General features: G+C 39.1%; 1 protein-coding gene across 1 annotated transcript in view; it reads right to left on the bottom strand.

Annotated features, from left to right (window-relative positions):
* TSPAN19 (tetraspanin 19) overlaps positions 1-19,713 on the bottom strand; it is a 34,379-nt gene that overhangs the window by 7,980 nt on the left and 6,686 nt on the right. The window contains exons 3-6 of the mRNA XM_066254801.1: positions 18,474-18,566; positions 18,314-18,386; positions 2,410-2,534; positions 874-948 (exon numbers count right to left, since the gene is read on the bottom strand). Coding sequence (XP_066110898.1) covers positions 874-948; positions 2,410-2,534; positions 18,314-18,386; positions 18,474-18,539 — 339 coding nt within the window. The 5' untranslated portion in view covers positions 18,540-18,566. The remainder of the gene's footprint in view (positions 1-873; positions 949-2,409; positions 2,535-18,313; positions 18,387-18,473; positions 18,567-19,713) is intronic.

Below are 19,713 nucleotides of genomic sequence, written 5' to 3'. Positions count from 1 at the left end.
ATTAAGTATCTTGCTGGTCTCTAGTCATATGGAATCTGTATGACTTCATGTCCATGCTCTCTCCACTATGAGGCACTCTCTCATGACACAAAGAGCCTGCCTGCACCGAAACACTGATATTTCTTTTCTTTTTCTTTAAGATAAACATTTTTAAAAAATTTAATTTATTGATTTTAGGCAGAGAGGAAGAGGGAGAGAGACAGACAGACAAATAGACAGACAGAAATATCAGTCTGTTCCTATATGTGTCCTGACCGGGGACTGAACAGGCAACCTCTGCGCTTGTGGCTGATGCTTTTACCAATGGAGCTATCCAGCCAGGGTGAAACACTGACATTTCTTAAAGAATTAAATGTAACTGTAGGCTGTAAGTAGATTTGGTTAGGAAAAGATTTTTTTATTTGGAACTTACCTAATTAATTTAACTATAATTATAGACCGTAACTGTGCAAAAAACATGAATGATTCAGTCCATCTTAATAAAATTGCTATATTCAAATTAGTACAAGTTGAAAGGTATTTCTTTATAAGAATAGAATACAGTAAAGTGACTGGGTCAGCAGTGGTAGCCTAGGTGGGCTGGGGGGTCAATTTTGGATTTCCCACACTCAGCATCGTCCCCTCTCCCATCCCACTCTTTGTAATTTGCAACATACTCAGTCTTCTGCAAACAGAGTAAAAGACAAGTTCTTGAGCTCACCCCTCCAGTCTGATATCTGGCTTCTTCCTGTATAGAATTGTAGAAATTTCACTGATACTTTTTTTCCTCAAAAATATTTACATTTAGCTTATAATATATAGGCTGATAGGTATCAATAATCTAAGTTATCCAACTTTCTCTAGATTTCAAGTGAAAGGATGATCTTTCTATACCTCCTCCTTCTTTGCGAAGATGAGTGATGAAAGTACAGCCTGAACACCAAAGGCCAACGTCAACAGTACTGCGTACTAAACCAAAACAAACAGAGAGATAAAAACAAGGCTTCTCATACATTTTTTAGATGCTTCAATGATGGGAAAGTATACATCATGTGAAATATTCAGTCTTAAAATATACATGTTGAAATGTCCTGTTCTCATATACATGGGTAAAAATTTTAAAACAAATAGCGAAGGAAAAAAATACCAATGAACATTTAGATAAGAGTAAGATGGAAAGAAGTGATAGTATTTCCTGAGACCCCTCACAGATAATGTGGCCTGATAAAGTTGTTGCTGATTCCACCTTCTTTCAGATCTAAAACTGTCACAGAAGGAAATTCAATTAGTTAATTCCCTTGACCACTATAGACTGAAAACCAGTATCCAGGGTGTCTACCTAGACTTTCACTGCTAAATAAAAATAACTATCTCTCTATTCTTCCCAGTAAAACACAATGACTCCAGTTAAATTTTCTATCTTCTTGGCAGGAGAATGCCTATAAATGAAAATTAATTAGATTTAAAAGAAATATTAAAAACTATCCTATCTAAGTGTGTGAATTGTGATTCATGCCTATCACATGTATGGGGAAATGGTTCATGTTAGGTCTATAGTCCTGATTATAAGTTATTTTTCATGTTACATGCATTGAGAAAGAGACAGTACTAGCCAGAGGCTAGGGTTGGCCTCTCTCAGCAGTTACATTCCTTTTTGTTAAGTAATAAATTGTAATCTCAGCTTAGAATTAGTTTCCTACATGCAGGCCCACAAGGAGAAAATGCACTGACCACAGGACAGGTTTGCTCTTGCTTGCTAAGCATGTTTCCATTACTACTAAAATAAATGCTCATTGACTTTAATATACTTTATTTTGATATTACTCTTCATAGTCTTAAATTTGGTTACTATGTAGCTCACCTTAGAAGACAGATCCTTATTAACTTTGGGCTAAAAATTAATATATAAATGTGCTCGTGCTGAAGAACAGATTTGATCCATGGAAAACTCCTCAAGAAAATCCAACCTGGAACAGTTTCTTGGAAGGGGGTGCTTCGTTATGTGCTTGCCTTATGCTCAAGGGCACACTGGACTGAAGTGTTATGGTAACATAAATTATTCAGCTCATTTGTGTGACTTGGATACTCAAAAGTGGAGATACACATTCAGGCTATCTTTTTTAAGTGAGAGGAGGGGAGACAGAGACAGACTCCTGCATGCGTTCCAACCAGGATTTACCTGGCAACCCCCATCTAGGGCTGATGCTTGAATCAACTGAGCTATCCTCAGTGCCTGAGGCTCAGACCAATGGAGTCACTGGCTCTGGGAAGGGAAGGGGGGGAGAGGAAGGGGGCAAGAAGCAGATGGTCACTTCTTATGTGTGTCCTGAGTGGGGATCAAACCTGGGATGTCAGTATGCCAGGATGAAGTTCTATTCACTGAGACAACAGGTCAGGGCCACATTCAGGCTATTGAAGTGAAATACATACCAAAATTAGGAGACATCTGATTTCATTGTGAATTCCTAAATAACCCAAGAGACAAAAAAGAACAATAGCTGATCCAGTTCCAGTCAAAATTCCAAAAATATAAACTGTTAAGTGATTATCTTCATCTGTGGAAATGATAAAAATAAGTTATTGTTAAGTAATATTTGCTTTTTATTTAGTAACAAATGCAGCAATCCAACTTTTCCCTAAGCAGCTGTTGCCAAACCACTAAGATTCTTTCTCTCTTTTTAAAACTTTATTCTAGATTCTCTTCCTTATAGAAACAACGTTTCTTCCTTTAATGACATGATGAAGAATTTCTTTGGTTTCTAAAGTTCTCTTTACCTTTAACTTACTTTCATTGTATTCTATAAAATAGGACAATTTTTTTCTGAAGAAAACTCTTCTACAACTAAGGTACACCATTTCTGTATTTATTTATTCATCAAATAATGTTTAAGTACCTAAAATATGTTGGCTAAGTTACCCTGAGTTTCTTGTTAATACGGCCCTATTAAAGCTATATTTTATTCTCTCTGCATCTAGATTCAGATCTCTGTGCTAGGAGAATATTTATATATTCAACATACTAATTGTTAAATGCTTAATGGTATGGCATAGACTGTACAGCACTAAGTGCTCAGCAGATATTTGTTTAAAAGCAAGAAAAATAAATATATTAAACATGCCATAGGTTCTATGAGAGAGGCACCAGTGTACTGGAGCGAGCTTGCTCTGGCTCATAAAAGGCAATTGTTAATTTTTCTCAAAATATAAAAGCCAACTTAATTCACATTGACACCTTAAAATTGGCCATGGTGGGAGTTAGTTGAATCATAGAAATAAAAAATACCGCCCTGGCCGGTTGGCTCAGCGGTAGAGCGTCGGCCTAGCGTGCGGAGGACCTGGGTTTGATTCCCGGCCAGGGCACACAGGAGAAGCGCCCATTTGCTTCTCCACCCCTCCGCCGCGCCTTCCTCTCTGCCTCTTTCTTCCCCTCCCGCAGCCAAGGCTCCATTGGAGCAAAGATGGCCCGGGCGCTGGGGATGGCTCTGTGGCCTCTGCCTCAGGCGCTAGAGTGGCTCTGGTCTCGGCAGAGCGACGCCCCGGAGGGGCAGAGCATCGCCCCCTGGTGGGCAGAGCGTCGCCCCCTGGTGGGCGTGCCGGGTGGATCCCGGTCGGGCGCATGCGGGAGTCTGTCTGACTGTCTCTCCCTGTTTCCAGCTTCAGAAAAATGCAAAAAAAAAAAAAAAAAAAAACCCATAAATCAAAACTCTCTATTCCAAAACCTATTAAATATTTACCAGCACACCTTTGGGTACAAAAGCACCTAGTCCAGTTAGGGGGTGGAGTTTGGAGGGTTGTTGATAGTCAAGATTCCTACAGAAGTTAACATCTGAGCTTGAGCTTTAAGTGATGATTAGAAATACCCACAGTGGAATAGTAGACGTATTTGGAGATTCAGAACAGTGCATTGTGTGTAGGAAGCTCTGCTTTGCTGGTGCTCCCAGTTTGAGGCTGCTGAGACTGAAAAGGTTTGCAGGGGTTAAATTATAGGCATTTTGAATGTTTTTTCTAGTCCTCCTCACTGGAATTAAACTCCATGAGGACGGGACCTTTGTCTTTCTTGAATACTGTTGTATCCTCAGCTCACAGGATAGTGCCTTATATGTAGAAGATGCTGTACACTTGTCCTTTGGATATATAATGGCAGTGGGGAACCAGAGAGAAGCTTTTAATGTTTCATGGTTAAATTTGCCATTTAAATTGATTACTCAGCCAGCCAATTTGGAGGATGGCTAAGAAAGGAGATCAGAGCACAGGCTCCTAGGGCTATTATAGTGGCAAAGGATAGATGGGAAATTTAGGTGGCATGATATTATTACAAATGGAGAGGTGAGGGCAGAATACTTTAAAAAGAGGTAGATTAATTGAAAGATGGGATAAAAAGAGGGAAGATCCCAGTGTTTCTTTTCTCAAACTACTTATTTTCAGTTCCATGTCCTGAAACCTTAACTGAGATTTCACTAAGTGTTTTAAACATACAAGTAATGTGTGCCTTCCTTCATTAAAACAGAAAACCACTTGCCTTCCACTTCGCTTTTCCACAGCTCACAGCCTAGAAAGTAAACTTGGTTGAGCCCGTGACGGCTTAGCAATCAAAGACACTTAGGGAATAGCAGAGCACAGTATAGAAAGAACCTGGGTTCCATAATGACTCAGTAGTCTCCTTCTGGTTTGTTACATTAATATCCATTTTTTTTGAAAAAAAAATCTTAAAAAATAAATTTCTACTGCATTTGTGGGGAGTTCTCACAAGCAAGAACATTAGGGTTAATGAGAATTCACTGGGGAACAATTTTTTTTTTCATTTTCTGTTGCAAGAGTTTTTAGAACTGTTTCTATATATTTCTGCATTGTTGATTCCAAATATGAAATCCGTTTTTTTTTGGTGCATGCTCTAGTTTTTATGCAATTTTAATCTCTTTTTGTTAGTTAATGGCATGTATTGGTTTTTAAATTGGAGTTAAAGAGCAACGACTCTTGGATTGAACATACCCACAAGGCAATTAATGTTTTACAAACATCACTTTTACATAATTGTAGTTATTTTTAAATGTAAAAATTATTATCTGATAAAAGCACCCTCTTATTTTGTTTTAAGATTGAATCATGGCTTCTTTGAGTAGGCGTAAATGTAAGAATAGTCCTGACACCTTCTGTTATATATGTGGCTGCTACACACTTCAACTTCAAAGGCTCAATATTTCATCATTTGTGACACGTGCATCTATTGCCTTTTTTCAAGTTCCCCTTGGCGATCAAGACAAGAATTGGGCTCCTCATATTGTGTGTCATAATTGTGAGGAAATGCTACGTGACTGGAAAAAGGAAAATGCAAAGGAATGCCTTTTGTTATTCCCATAGTTTGGCGTGAACCTAAGGACCACAGCAGTGACTGTTACTTCTGTCTGATCCATACAAAGGGCATCGGCAAGAAAAAATGGCATATGATCACATATCCTAATATTCCTTCATCAATACGACCTATCACACACTCTGAGACACTCCCAGTTCCAGTTTTCAATGGTTTAATTTCTTCTAAGGACAAAGAAAGTGAACATAGTGATCAAGTGTATTTTGATAAGATGCATGAGGAAATTGTTGTAGAATATGAATGGTCTTCTTCTGATGCCAAGCAGTCATTAACTCCTCAGCAGTTTAGCCAACCCAGATTGAATGACTTAGTAAGAATGACATAAAAATTGTCCTTGACTTTCTGAAGTATGAGGAGCATAACTGGATCATTTCTGTGGATCTTAAAATGGTAAATTTCCTGTTAGGACAACAGAGAGATTTCACGAAGTATTTTTTTTTTAAATTGATTCACTCAAAAATTATTTTACTGGGTACCTACTGAGATACCATCCTCTGTGGTAGGCACCAGAAATGCAGCAAAAAGCAACAGAAACACAAGCATAGTTACTGCCGTTGTCAATCCTTCAGTTGAGTCAATATATATATATATATATATATATATATATATATTTATCGGCCCAGCATGTGGAAATCTTGGGTTCGATTCTTGGTCAGGGCACACAGGAGAAGCATCCATCTGCTTCTCGACCCTTCCCCCCCAGTCCTTCCTCTCTATCTCTCTCTTCCCCTCCTGCATCCAGGCTCCATTGGAGCAAAGTTGGCCCAGGCGCTAAGGACGGCTCCATAGCCTCCGCCCTAGGCACTAAAATGGCTCCAGTTGCAACAGAGCGACACCCCAGATGGACAGAGCATCACCCCCTGGTGGGCATGCCAGGTTGATCCCCGTTGGGCACATGCGGGAGTCTGTCTGCTGCTACCCCCACCATACACTGCTTCTCACTTTCGAAAAATACAAAATAAATAAATATCAAATAAATAATTATATATATTATATAATGTTATCGTAATAAGTCCATGAAAAAAAAAGTACAGAGGGGTCTAAGTTATTCTAGAGTCTGGTAGGTCAGAGAAAACCCTGGGAAAAGCTCCTACAAGCTGAGGCCTGAATAATGGGTAGGATGACTTGTTCAAGCAAAGAGAGCAGGAGGCAACTCAAGAGAAAACAGTGTGTGAGGGCCAGGAGACAAAAGCAGAATGCGCAGGAGCAAGAGGGTCATTGTTAAATATATAAATAGCAAAACACAGAAATGAAACCATAGAAGGAGTGCCCCCGGCAAGCATTCCCAAGTTTGAGATGCTCAGAGAACTAGGGAGCACACAGTCTTCACGACAGCGCAGTAGTCACAGGGATTTGTTTGCACAGAAGTGAGCTGTAGGTGCTGAATGTCAAAGCAATGCTGGGACAACAACTGCCTCCTGGAGAATTCCTGCCTTGCAAATATATCTCAGCCTATTTTAGAGATGCTTTAAGGTGGCACCTGACATCTAACTAATGTTCAGCCAGCGGACGTCAGTCAAACTCATCACATTCTAGCCACAAAATCTGTCCCCTCTCTATGCTTCCTTAGAAACATGTCTCTACACCTCTTTTAACATTTCACAACATTGACTCTAACTACCCACTTACTTAGGTACGTTCCCATGTACACTGAGACTGTTATGCCCAGTGCCTAGAACAGTTGGACACAGATTAAATGCTCACTAAAAACTGTATTCACAGTTTCTTCCAAGCCTAGAATATCCTTCCCCTCTCTTTCTTTTTTTTGTGACTAATAAATATGTAATATTTTAACATATAATAAGTCATTTTATTGTAAAAATCTTATTTGACTTGGAGCAAGATATTATGGAAATCTTATGGGTTTCTTCAAAATTCAATGGGAAAAAATATTAGTCTTTGTTCCTCAAATTCCTTGAGATCAGGAAACATAGTTTGAAGTGTGACTTCCTACTTATGAAAAAAAAAATTTTTTATGTGCCACATATTCTTTATCTAGTCTTCTATTTTATTTTTTTACAGGGGTTATAGCCTTTAAGCAAACTCTTGGCCAATACAGCAGGAATCCATAAAAGAATAGTGTCCTTAACATGTTCACCAAGTCCAAGTTGGCCCCAACACCATGCCAAATCCCTGAAAAATGCAACCCAACCCCAGTTCATTCTGTTAGGAGCTGTTACAAGGAGCAGGAGTCCAGAAAAAGTCCACATCCAGGAAAAGTCCGCATGGCACTGGAATTGTTGTCATAATTTTATACTTTGCGGCTCATGTCCAAGTCCCAATGACAGCTGCTTCAACCTGGTAATGATTCAGGTAGACTGGAAAAGCCATCTGCAGCATGCGTGGATATGGAGCTTCTGTTCTCCTCTGCCTGGAGGGATGAGACCAAGTTGCTTTTCCCTGGAGCTCTGTGACTGTGGCATGGTAAAGAGAACCTTGGGATACACTAAGCTGGGTGGCAAAGGTAGATTCATAATAGAAGTTGGCAAAAGGGAGAAAGAGAGCTCTAAATTAGGAGTAGGTCCCAGCCTGAAATATGAGTGGGGCATTGAGGTAGGAGGAATAAAGGAAACACTATATATTAAACAAAGCAGCAGAAAATAGGACTATCAACACCCACAACAGAGATCTTCAAGGGAAGAATAAAAAACCTGACTATTCAGGCAAGACATAGTTAAGTGGCCCTTGTGCAAATGAGATCAGTTTACCTGCTTCTTGGAAGAAATACTCTAGGCTCGTCCACAGTGTCGTAGATGGGGCCGATGGTCAGAGGCACTTTTATACGCCAACAATGAACAGTCAGAAAGAGAAATTAAGGAAACAATCCCCTTCACAATTACAACCAAAAAAAATAAAGTACCTAGGAGTAAACTTAACCAAGGAGACTAAAGACTTGTACTTGGAAAATTACAAAGCATTGATAATAGAAATCAAGGAAGATACAAACAAGTGGAAACATATACCGTGCTCATGGTTAGGAAGAATAAACATCATTAAAATGTCTATATTACCCAAAGCAATCTATAAATTCAATGCAATACCAATTAAAATACCAATGACATACTTCAAAGATATAGAACACATATTCCGGCCCTAGCCGGTTGGCTCAGTGGTAGAGCGTCGGCCTGGCGTGCGGAAGTCCTGGGTTCGATCCCCGGCCAGGGCACACAGGAGAGGCGCCCATCTGCTTCTCCACCCCTCCCCCTCTCCTTCCTCTCTGTCTCTCTCTTCCCTTCCCACAGCCAAGGCTCCATTAGAGCAAAAGATAGCCCGGGCGCTGGGGATGGCTCCTTGGCCTCTGCCCCAGGCGCTAGAGTGGCTCTGGTTGTGACAGAGCAACACCCCGGATGGGCAGAGCATCACCCCCTGGAGGGCGTGCCGGGTGGATCCTGGTGGGGCTCATGCGGGAGTCTGTCTGACTGCCTCCCCGTTTCCAGCTTTAGAAAAATACAAAAAAAAAAACAAAAAAAACACATATTCCAAAAATTTATATGAAACCAAAAGAGAACACGAATAGCCTCAGCAATCTTGAAAAGGAAGAATAAAGTGGGAGGTATCACACTTCCTGATATCAAGTTATACTACAAAGTCATTGTACTCAAAACAGCCTGGTACTGGCATAATAACAGGCACATAGATCAATGGAACAGAACAGAGAACCCAGAAATAAACCTACAGTTCTATGGACAACTGATATTTGACAAAGGAGGTAAGGAAATACAATGGAGTAAAGACAGCCTCTTTAAGAAATGGTGTTGGGAAAATTGGACAGCTACCTGCAAAAAAATGAAACTAGATCACCAGCTTACATCACTCACAAAAATAAACTCAAAATGGATAAAAGACTTAAATGTAGGCCGTGAAACCATAAGCATCTTAGAAGAAAACATAGGCAGTAAGCTCTCCAACATGTCTCGGAGCAATATATTTGCTGATTTATCTCCACTGGCAAGGAAAATAAAAGACAGGATAAACAAATGGGACTATATCAAACTAAAAAGTTTTTGCACAGCTAAAGACAAGAACAGAATAAAAAGGCAAACTACACAATGGGAGAACATATTTGACAATACGTGTGATAAGGGGTTAATAACCAAAATTTATAAAGAACTTGTAAATCTCAACACCAGGAAGATAAACAATCCAATCCAAAAATGGGCAAAAGAGGTGAATAGACACTTCTCCAAAGAGGACATACAGATGGTCAATAGGCATATGAAAAAATGCTCAATATCACTAACCATTAGAGAAATGCAAATTAAAACCACAATGAGATATCACCTCACACCAGCCAGAAATGCGCTCATCAACAAAACAACACAGAAAAGTGCTGGCGAGGATGTGGAGAAAAGGGAACCCTCCTGCACTGCTGGTGGGAATGCAGACTGGTGCAGCCACTGTGGAAAACAGTATGGAGATTCCTCAAAAAACTGAAAATCGAACTGCCTTTTGACCCAGCTATCCCACTTTTAGGAGTATATCCCAAGAACACCATAGAACGGCTCCAAAAGGGAAAATGCACCCCCATGTTTGTGGCAGCATTGTTCACAATAGCGAAGATCTGGAAACAGCCCAAGTGTCCGTCAGAGGACGAGTGGATTAAAAAGCTTTGGTACATATATACTATGGAATACTACTCAGCCATAAGAAATGATGACATCGGATCATTTACAATAACATGGATGGACCTTGATAACATTATACGGAGTTAAATAAGTAAATCAGAAAAAAACTAAGAACTATATGAATCCATACATAGAAGGGACATAAAAATGAGACTCAGAGACATGAACAAGAATATGATGGCAACAGAGGTGGGGGTGGGGGGAAGGGGGAGGGGGCGAAGAAGGAGAGAGGCATTGGGGGAGGGGAGAGGGGCACAAAGAAAACCATATAGAAGGTGACAGAAGACAATTTGACTTTTGAGGAGGGGCATACAGCACAATCAAATGTCAAAATAATCTAGAGATGTTTTCTCTCAACATATGTACCCTGATTTATCAATGTCACTGCATTAAATTTAATAAATAAAATTTTTAAAAATGCCTCTGATTTTTGAGTATTGATTTTATATCCTGCCACCTTGCCGAATTCATTTATCAGGTCTAGTAGTTTTTTGACAGAGACTTTAGGGTTTTCTATATACATTATCATATCATCTGCAAATAATGATAGTTTTACTTCTTCTTTTCCAGTTTGGATGCCTTTTATTTCTTCTTCTTGTCTGATTGCTGTGGCTAGGACTTCCAGAACTATGTTGAATAAGAGTGGTGAAAGTGGGCACCCCTGCCTTGTTCCTGATCTTAAGGGGATTGCTTTTAATTTTTGCCCATTGAGTATAATATTGGCTGTGGGTTTGTCACAGATGGCCTTTATCATGTTGAGGTATGTTTCCTGTATTCGCACTTTGCTGAGAGTTTTGATCAAGAATGGGTGCTGGATTTTCTCAAATGCTTTTTCTGAATCTATTGAAATTATCATGTGGGTTTTTCTCCTTCCTTTTGTTTATGTGATGAATCACATTGATTGATTTGCAAATATTGTACCAGCCTTGCCTCCCAAGAATAAATCCCACTTGATCATGGTGTATAATTTTTTTCATATATTGCTGGATCTGGTTTGCTAATATTTTGTTGAGGATTTTTGCATCTAAATTCATCAGGGATATTGGCCTATATGTTTCTTTCTTTGTGTTGTCTTTGCCTGGTTTTGGAATAAGAATTATGCTCACCTCATAAAAGGAGCTTGGAAGTCTTCCTTTCTCTTGAATTTTTTGAAATAGCTTGAGAAGGATAGGAGTTAGTTCTTTTTTGAATATTTGGTAGAATTCACTTGTGAAGCCATCAAGTCCAGGACTTTTCTTTTGGGGGAGTTTTTTGATAGCTGTTTCAATCTCATTTGTTGTAATTGATCTGTTTAGGTTTTCTGATTCTTCCAGATTGATTTTTGGAAGATTATATGTTTCAAGGAATTTGTCCATTGCATCTAGGTTGTCTAGTTTTTTGGCGTACAGTTCTTCATAGTATTTTCTTCCAATATTTTGTATTTCTGTTGCATCAGTTGTTATTTCTCCACTCTCGTTTCTAATTTTATTTATTTGAGTCCTCTCTCTTTTTTTCTTGGTGAGTCTAGTTAAAGGTTTATCGATCTTGTTTACCTTTTCAAAAAACCAGCTCCTAGTTTCATTGATCCTCTGTATTGTTTCTTTAGCCTCTATGTCATTTATTTCTGCTTTGATCTTTATTATTTCCTTCCTTCTACCAGTTCAAGCTTTTACTTACTGTTCTTTTTCTAGTTCTTTTAGATGCAGGGTCAAGTTGTTTATTTGAGCTTTTTCTAGCTTCTTGAGGTATGCCTGTAATGCTATAAACTTCTCTCTCATGACTGCTTTTGTTGTGTCCCATAAATTTTGAGTTGATGTATGCTCATTATCATTTGTTTCTAGAAATTTTTTAATTTCTTCTTTGATCTCATTGTTAACCCATTTATTATTTAATAACATGCTATTTAGTTTCCAAGTGTTTGAATGTTTTTCAGTTTTTCTTTGTGGTTGATTTCTAGTTTAATGCCATTGTAATCAGAGAAAGTGCTCGATATGATTTCAATCTTCTTAAATTTGTTGAGACCGCTTTTGTGCCCTAACATGTGGTCTATTCTAGAGAATGTGCCATGAGCGCTTGAAAAGAATGTATATTCTGCTGTTTTAGGGTGAAAGGTTCTGAAGATATCTATTAAATCGAGTTGATCTAATATGTCCTTTAAGTCTGCTTTTCTTTGTTAATTTTCTTTCTTGAGAATTTATCTAATGATGTTAATGGGGTATTGAAATCCCCTACTATTATAGTATTGCTGTTGATCTTGCCCTTTAAGTCCATCAAAGTCTGCTTTATATATTTAGGTGCTCCTATATTAGGTGCGTAAATATTTATAACGGTTATATCTTCCTTTTGGATTGCTCCCTTTATCATTATGTAGTGACTTTCTTTTTCTCTCACTATGGTCTTTGTTTTAAAGTCCATTTTGTCTAATATAAGTATTGCTACCCCAGCTTTTTTTTCATTTCCATTTGCGTGAAATATTTTTTCCATCCTTTTATCTTCAATCTGTGTACATCTTTTGATTTAAGGTGTGTCTCTTGTGGACAACATATGTATAGGTCCTGTTTTCTTATCTTTTGATCGGATCATTTAATCCATTTACATTTAAGGTTATTATTGATATGTAATTGTTTATTGCCATTTTATTCCTTAAAACTGTATTCCTCTTTTGCTATATTCTTTTTCTCCTTTGATCTGTTTACAACAGGTCCCTTAGCATTTCTTGCATCCTTGGTTTGGTTGCAGTGAATTCCTTGAGTTTTTTTTTTGTCTGTAAAGCTTTTTATTTCTCCTTCAATTTTAAATGATAGCCTTGCTGGATAAAGTAGTCTTAGTTGTAGGTTCTTGTTCTGCATTACTTTGGATATTTCTTGCCATTCCCTTCTGGCCTCAGTGTTTCTGTTGAGAAGTCAGAAGTCATTCTTATGGGGGCTCCTTTGTAGGTGATAGTCTTTTTTTGTCTAGCAGCTTTTAATATTTTCTCTTTATCACTTAGCTTTGGTATTTTAATTATGATGTGTCTTGGTGTTGATTTCTTTGGGTTTCTCCTTAATGGAGTTCTCTGTGCTTCCTGAACATGTGAGATGTTTTCCTGCCTTAATTGAGGGAAGTTTGCAGCTATGATATGTTTGAACAAAGTCTCTATCCCTTGTTCTTTCTCTTTTTCTTCAGGAACCCCTATGATGCGAATGTTATTTCCCTTCATGTTGTCACAGAGCTCTCTTAGAGTTTTCTCAGACTTTTTGAGTCTCTTTTCTTTTTTTGCTCTGCTTCCGTGCCTTTATTTATTGTGTCCTCTAACTCCCTGATTCGATTCTCCACTTCATCCACCCTGCTTTTAATCCTTCCATTGTGTTCTTTATTTCAGATATTGTATTTGTCATTTCTGACTGATTCTTTTTTATTATTTCAATGTCCTTTTTTATACTTGCTATTTCTTTATATAGGTTTTTGTAATGACCATCTATTGTTGTTCTAATATTTTTGAGCATCCTAACAATCGTTATTTTATAATCTGCGTCTGGTAATTTGGTTATATCTGATTCATTTAGTTCCTTTTCTGGGGATTTCTCTTGGTTCATTTGTGTTGCATTTCTCTGCCTCCGCATTTTCTCTTAACGGGAGTGGCTGTGATCACGTGCTCAGGTGCACAAGACTTGGTGGCCTTGGCCTTTGCCCCGCCCCTTTCCTGAGGGCACTGGTGAACACCTTTGCTCAGCTGCGGGTCTCCGCCTATTTCTGGGCTTCCGCCTCACCCTTGCAGGAGGAGCCTTGGCTCTACCTGCCGGGCAGGACTGCGTGCCCACGCTCAGTTCAGTAGCGGAATTCCGCCTGTTCTGGGCTTTTGGCTCCACCCCCGCGGGAGGAGCTGGCTCCCAAGTCAGACCACAAGCCTTGTTTGCACGGGCAGAGCTGTGCTCCTGTGCCCTTGTTCAGGGGCTGGTCTTCACCCTTTCCGGGGTTCCCGCCCTTCTCCTGCAGGCTGAATTATAGTCTGCCAGCAGCTGGACTTGACCGTTTTTGCACGCCCCCTCCTCCCCAGCCAGGCAAGACTGAGCTCACACCTGAGCCCAGTGCTGGCTAGCCGGCTTCCGCCCCTGCCAACAGAACCGCGTTTCTGTCTCCCGCTGCCACCTGCCCTCCGGCGAGCCCTCAGCTGCGTGGGTGCAGGCACTGCAGCTCAGACCCTAAGACTCACTACTGTAGCCCCGAAAGCTCCCTCCTCCTAAGCAACTCTGCTCTGAGTGCCATGGGGGAGCTTGTTTGACTGCTCTCCTGCTTCCCTTTGCTGGTATTGCTGTTTTCTGGGGAAATATTCACTTCAGATTTGGGGAGTGACTCAACCCAGGGGTTAGGGTGGCTGTCTCCCAAAATGTTTCTCCCTGTGCCTCCTAGATTACACTCTCTTCCTGCAACTCTGGTATTCTCTTCTCTCCCCATTCCCCGGAGCCCCGGGTGAGTGGTTGTGAGAGAGGTGTTCTGCGCGGTCCCTTTAAGAAGAATCCTGGGTCTGAGAAATCAGATTCTTTCTCACAGACAATATCCTGACTTGTTTCCAGCTAAATACTGTCCTTACACCTCTTCTGGGCTCTGGGGCTGCAGGCTGGGGCTTTGTTCCTGGGGCTCAGGACCCTCCCCTCTCTGCTAAACTCACTTCCCGCCACACGAGTCTCTCCTGGCTGCCATTCGCTCCGGGGAGCTGGGCAGCCCTCTCCGCATTTCTGCTTTTCCTACCAGTCTTGGTGTGGCTTCTTCAGTGTTCCTTGGTTGAAGAGTCCTCTTAGTTTAGTCCAAAGGTGGTTTTTCCAGATGATAGTTCTTAAAATTAGTTTGTAATCCACTTTGGTTCTGGAAGGTAGATCCCCTCTCTTTCTTTTTTAAATAACTTACCTTCCAGATAAATAGATAGCCTTTCTGTATATTTCCTCAAGATTTTGCTCATCACTGTCAGCTATCCACCTGTATGTGTCTCATGAAGTATTCTTGCTTTCTGTATTTGTGGGACAGCCAAGCTTGGGAGAAAAACTGGACACAGAAAGAGTGGCTGAAACATGAGGCTCTGGAAGTAGGGATGCAAAATATTGTCAATGAACCTGTAGTTAATCGAGACAGGATCATTTTCCCCCCACTTCACATCAAACTTGGCTTAATGAAGCAGTTTGTTCAGCCTTTGAATAGAGAAAGTGAATGCTTTGAACATATTATTTCTGCTTTTCCTGCTTTGTCTTTTGAGAAGATAAAAGCGAGTGTATTCAATGGATCTCAAATTTGAACCCTCATATGTGACGAAGAATTTGCTAGGAAGATGAATAAGGAGGAGAAAGCAGCATGGCAGTCTTTTGTGGCAGTTACAAAGAACCTCCTTGGCAAAGTATGCTGTTGGTTTTCTGCAACATTGGATGTAACATGAGTGTTAAGATTCACTTCCTGAACAGTCACCTTGATAAGTTTCCGAAAAATCTTGGAGCTGTTAGTGATGAGCAGACAACTTCTGGAGCATCAAACGAGATTGTCCTCAACAAGTATGCAAACTCAAGAGCTACAAACGCAAATTTTTGCCTGTAGAATTTAAATAAGTTTTGCATAAATTTTATGATTAAAATAAGTGTTTTAATATGTTCTATTTTGAAATTGTAGACAAATTATGATGTAATCATATATTTTAGTGTATTAGTGTATTTACTGCATTATATAAATTATTATATTTTCACAAAGATGATGCCCAAGAAGATATTCTACTTCATTATGTTAAACTAAATGTTGAAAATTTTACAATAAGATGAAAATCTAAAATCTTGAATTGCAATAAAAACTGTAGCTTACAGAGATAAACTAAAGTCAGATTTGAGATCAGCACACTTGAATTAGGTAAGAACAAGTGTTTTTGTGGATGCAACAAAAGTTTTGTTCCCCAGTGTTATCTGTCAAGTCCAAAGTGGAACAGGAAAAGAAAATGATTTGCTACACACAAATTAATACATTATTATATTAGATTTGGATGGGAAGTGCTCAGACTAGTGCAAGGCATAGTCAACACTCTATAAGTGTAAGTTACTATTGTCATTATTGTGGGGAAGAGAAGGACAGAAATGTTTACATGCCATTTACTCTGAGCAAACCCCTAATGCCCTCAGATATCATAAATACTTTCCATAAGTAAAGTATACAAAGAGAAAAGAATTAAGATACTAAGCACTTAGAAATAGCTGAAGTTTAGCTAAACTATTTAATACTTTGTAGCACTTTTTATTAAATCTTTTTATTTAGCTTTATTTTTCCTATAAACATTTTTTCTTACTTGATATCCACTAAGAAATAAATTGACTTGATAGCACATGCTTTTGCCATGTATTTAATGATTAATGGTACTACTATTCAGTAGAACTTACTGAAAAAAAGGAAAAGTTCTATATCTGCTAAGTCCAATAAGGTAGCCACATACAGACAGTGAGTACTCGATATGTGGTTCTTTCTTCCAGTCAAGAATATTTATATGAAAATAATCCTTAGGCTATTAAACTTCAGTCCACAGTGACCACAGCATGACATGATATGGCAAAATAAGGACAATGTAAAGATCTACAGTTTTTTTTAATAAAGTCAAATCTATTCAGTTATTTTATTCATATTTAGAAAATATATTTTAAATATATATTTATATAAGTGTAGAAAATTTTAAACTATATATATATTAAATTTTATTTAATAGGCCCTGGCCGGTTGGCTCAGTGGTAGAGTGTAGGCCTGGCGTGCAGAAGTCCCAGGTTCGATTCCCGACCAGGGCACACAGGAGAGGCGTCCATCTGCTTCTCTGCCCCTCCCCCTCTCCTTCCTCTCTGTCTCTCTCTTCCCCTCCCACAGCCAAGGCTCCATTGGAGCAGGAGATGGCCCGGGCACTGGGGATGGCTCCTTGGCCTCTGCCCCAGGCACTAGAGTGGCTCTGGTCATGACAGAGCGACGCCCCAGATGGGCAGAGCATCGCCCCCTGGTGGGTGTGCCGGGTGGATCCCGGTCGGGCACATGTGGGAGTCTGTCTGACTGCCTCCCCGTTTCCAGCTTCAGAAAAATACAAAAAATAAAAAATAAAAAAAATAAAATAAAATAAAAATTTTATTTAATAAATACTGCAGACATGCAAAAAATATCTGGAAAATAACCAGGGAAAGTATGGAGATGCATTTGGGCCTTGTGAAAATGAGTGGTGGATGATATCTCTCTTATCTGTCTCTCTCTGGAATCTGAGTCTTCTCACTTTGTCCTCCAGACCAGCTGCTGCTGTGCCTCAATTCATTAGGTAATATATGGTTGCTGACAGGTTCTGTGTTCAATAATCTTGGCTCCCGAGGGTGAGACTAATCCTAGAGTCTCACCCTCAAATTCAAAATCCTATGGGAAATAGTTGTACTGAGATAAAATTGGCATAAAACATTGTGTAAGTTCAAAAGGTAGAGAGTGTTAGTACATTTATATACGACAACATGGTTACTATAGTAGCATTAGCTAATGCTGTTAGCCTACCATATATTCACCATTTTTTGGTGTTGAGAATAGTTAAGAGTTAGTAACTTAGTAACCTTGAAGTTTATAAACAGTGTTGTTTACCATAATTACTATGTTGTGCATAAAATTTCTAGAAATTACTTATCTACTAATTATAGGTTTGTACCCCTAAACAACACATCTCCAATTTCCCCATCCTCTAGCCTCTGATAACCACCATTCTACTCTGTTTTTACAAAGTTAGGTTCTTTAGATTATATCACATACAAGTGATATAAACTATTTTTTCTTCTCTATCCATGTTATATCACTTATCATCAAGGTCCATCCATGGTGTCACAAATTGCAGGATTTCCTTCTTTCTCATGGTTGAATAATATGTAGCTATATTCATATATATATTATAAGAATATTATTCATATATATGTATGTATATATGTATCTCATATCTTCTTTATGCTGATGGATACTTAGGTCATTTGCACAGGGAATATTTTGTTTCTAATCACGTGATGATAAGAATAGATAGTAACTGAGTTCTAAAAAAGAATATTTAACTTGGGCAGTGAATCTATGTAGATCTCCATTATCTTTTCAAGTCTACATATCTGTAAAGGTCCAGAGTTAGCAGAATAATCACAGTCTTCCATTTCTCTCATTCTTCTTGTCCAACATTTCTAGCTTTCTCTCCCCAAATTCTCTTTCTTTCATGGTCTTGAATTTATGTCCTATGATTTCATAAGATGTTTCTAAAACCAACTGCCAAAGATCTTCAGAGGAAAACTGAATTTTAGAGAAATACTGCCACCTGCTGAATAAATCATATATGCAATTTCATTCAGAAAGAAAAAGGAAAATAGATGCATACCTAGAACAGTGAAAATATTATTTCTGTCGAATAAAAGCCATGCACCAAATCCCATGAGTAAAAGTCCAAGAACCTATAAAAAAGAGTCAATGTGATTTTTGGTAATTGTCAATAAAAATGCATTACATTTTTTAGACTAAATAATTTTGAAAATTCTTACCAAGAAAGCTCCATTCAAGAGATTGAGAAAGTATTTTAAAATTATTGATTTGCTTTTCCTTAACATTATTTCTCTCCTCAGATACTGATGATTCTGAAAAGATAAGCACAATTTTTATTGTAAACACTAACCACAGTAACAAATTTAAATAATTCTGCCTACTAATGTCTTTATTTGTACATTTTATTTTTCATACCAGTGGTCAGTACAACATCCGTCACTGGACTTGTCTTTCTCCATCTGAATTCTTTTGGCTAGGAAGTTAAGACCAAGATGGCTTTTGTACAAAATGTCAATAGCTTCCTTACTCAACTTTTTGCAGTTTTCAGAAAGTAAAATATTTTACATAGTTTTCAGTCTTCACACAATTGTATCCTTGCTGAAAAGCTTTTTCCCCCCTACCTCTTCATGCTCCTACTGTTTCATACAATAAAGTCAACTCCTCCTTGAAGTCTCACCTCAATCAACTTTTGCCTACTTTCTCTTTGACATGTCTTTCTTCCTACAGTCTCTGACATCTTTATGTGAAAAGAATAGGTTCTGAATACCATACAAGCCCATAGTAGGTACTCAACAGATATTTGTTGAATGAATAAATAGGTGAAATTATTTAACTAGTCTCTAATTTAAGGTATACAATATAAGGAAAGGAACTAACTTCAGGTGTTTAAATTAAAAATTATTTTCCATGGCCCTGGCTGGTTGGTTCAGCAGTGGAGTGTTGAGCCAGCATGTGGATATCCCGGGTTCTATTTCAGATCAGGGCACACAGGAAAAGTGGCCATCTGCTTCTCCACCCCATGCCCTCCCTCTTCTCTCTCTCTTATTTATTTATTTATTTATTTATTTATTTATATTTTTCTGAAGTTGGAAACAGGGAGGCAGTCAGACAAACTCTTGCCTGAGCCCGACCAGAATCCACCCGGCATGCCCACCAGGGGGCGATGCTCTGCCCATCCGGGGCATTGCTCTGTCGCAACCAGAGCCATTCTAGCACCTGAGGCAGAGGCCATGGAGCCATCCTCAGCGCCTAGGTCAACTTTGTTCCAATGGAGCCTTGGCTGCGGGAGGGGAAGAGAGAGACAGACAGGAAGGAGAGGGGGAGGGGTGAAGAAGCAGATGGGCGCTTCTCCTGTGTGCCCTGGCAGGGAATTGAACCCAGGACTCTTGCACACCAGGCCGACCACTGAGCCAACTGGCCAGGGCTCTTCTCTCTCTTTCTTTATTATCTCCTGCGGAT

This window comes from Saccopteryx bilineata, chromosome 2 (assembly GCF_036850765.1).
Source record: "Saccopteryx bilineata isolate mSacBil1 chromosome 2, mSacBil1_pri_phased_curated, whole genome shotgun sequence".
Lineage (NCBI taxonomy): Eukaryota > Metazoa > Chordata > Mammalia > Chiroptera > Emballonuridae > Saccopteryx > Saccopteryx bilineata.
The sequence above is the reverse complement of the archived record's forward strand: the minus strand, read 5'-3'. Positions and strand labels throughout refer to the sequence as shown.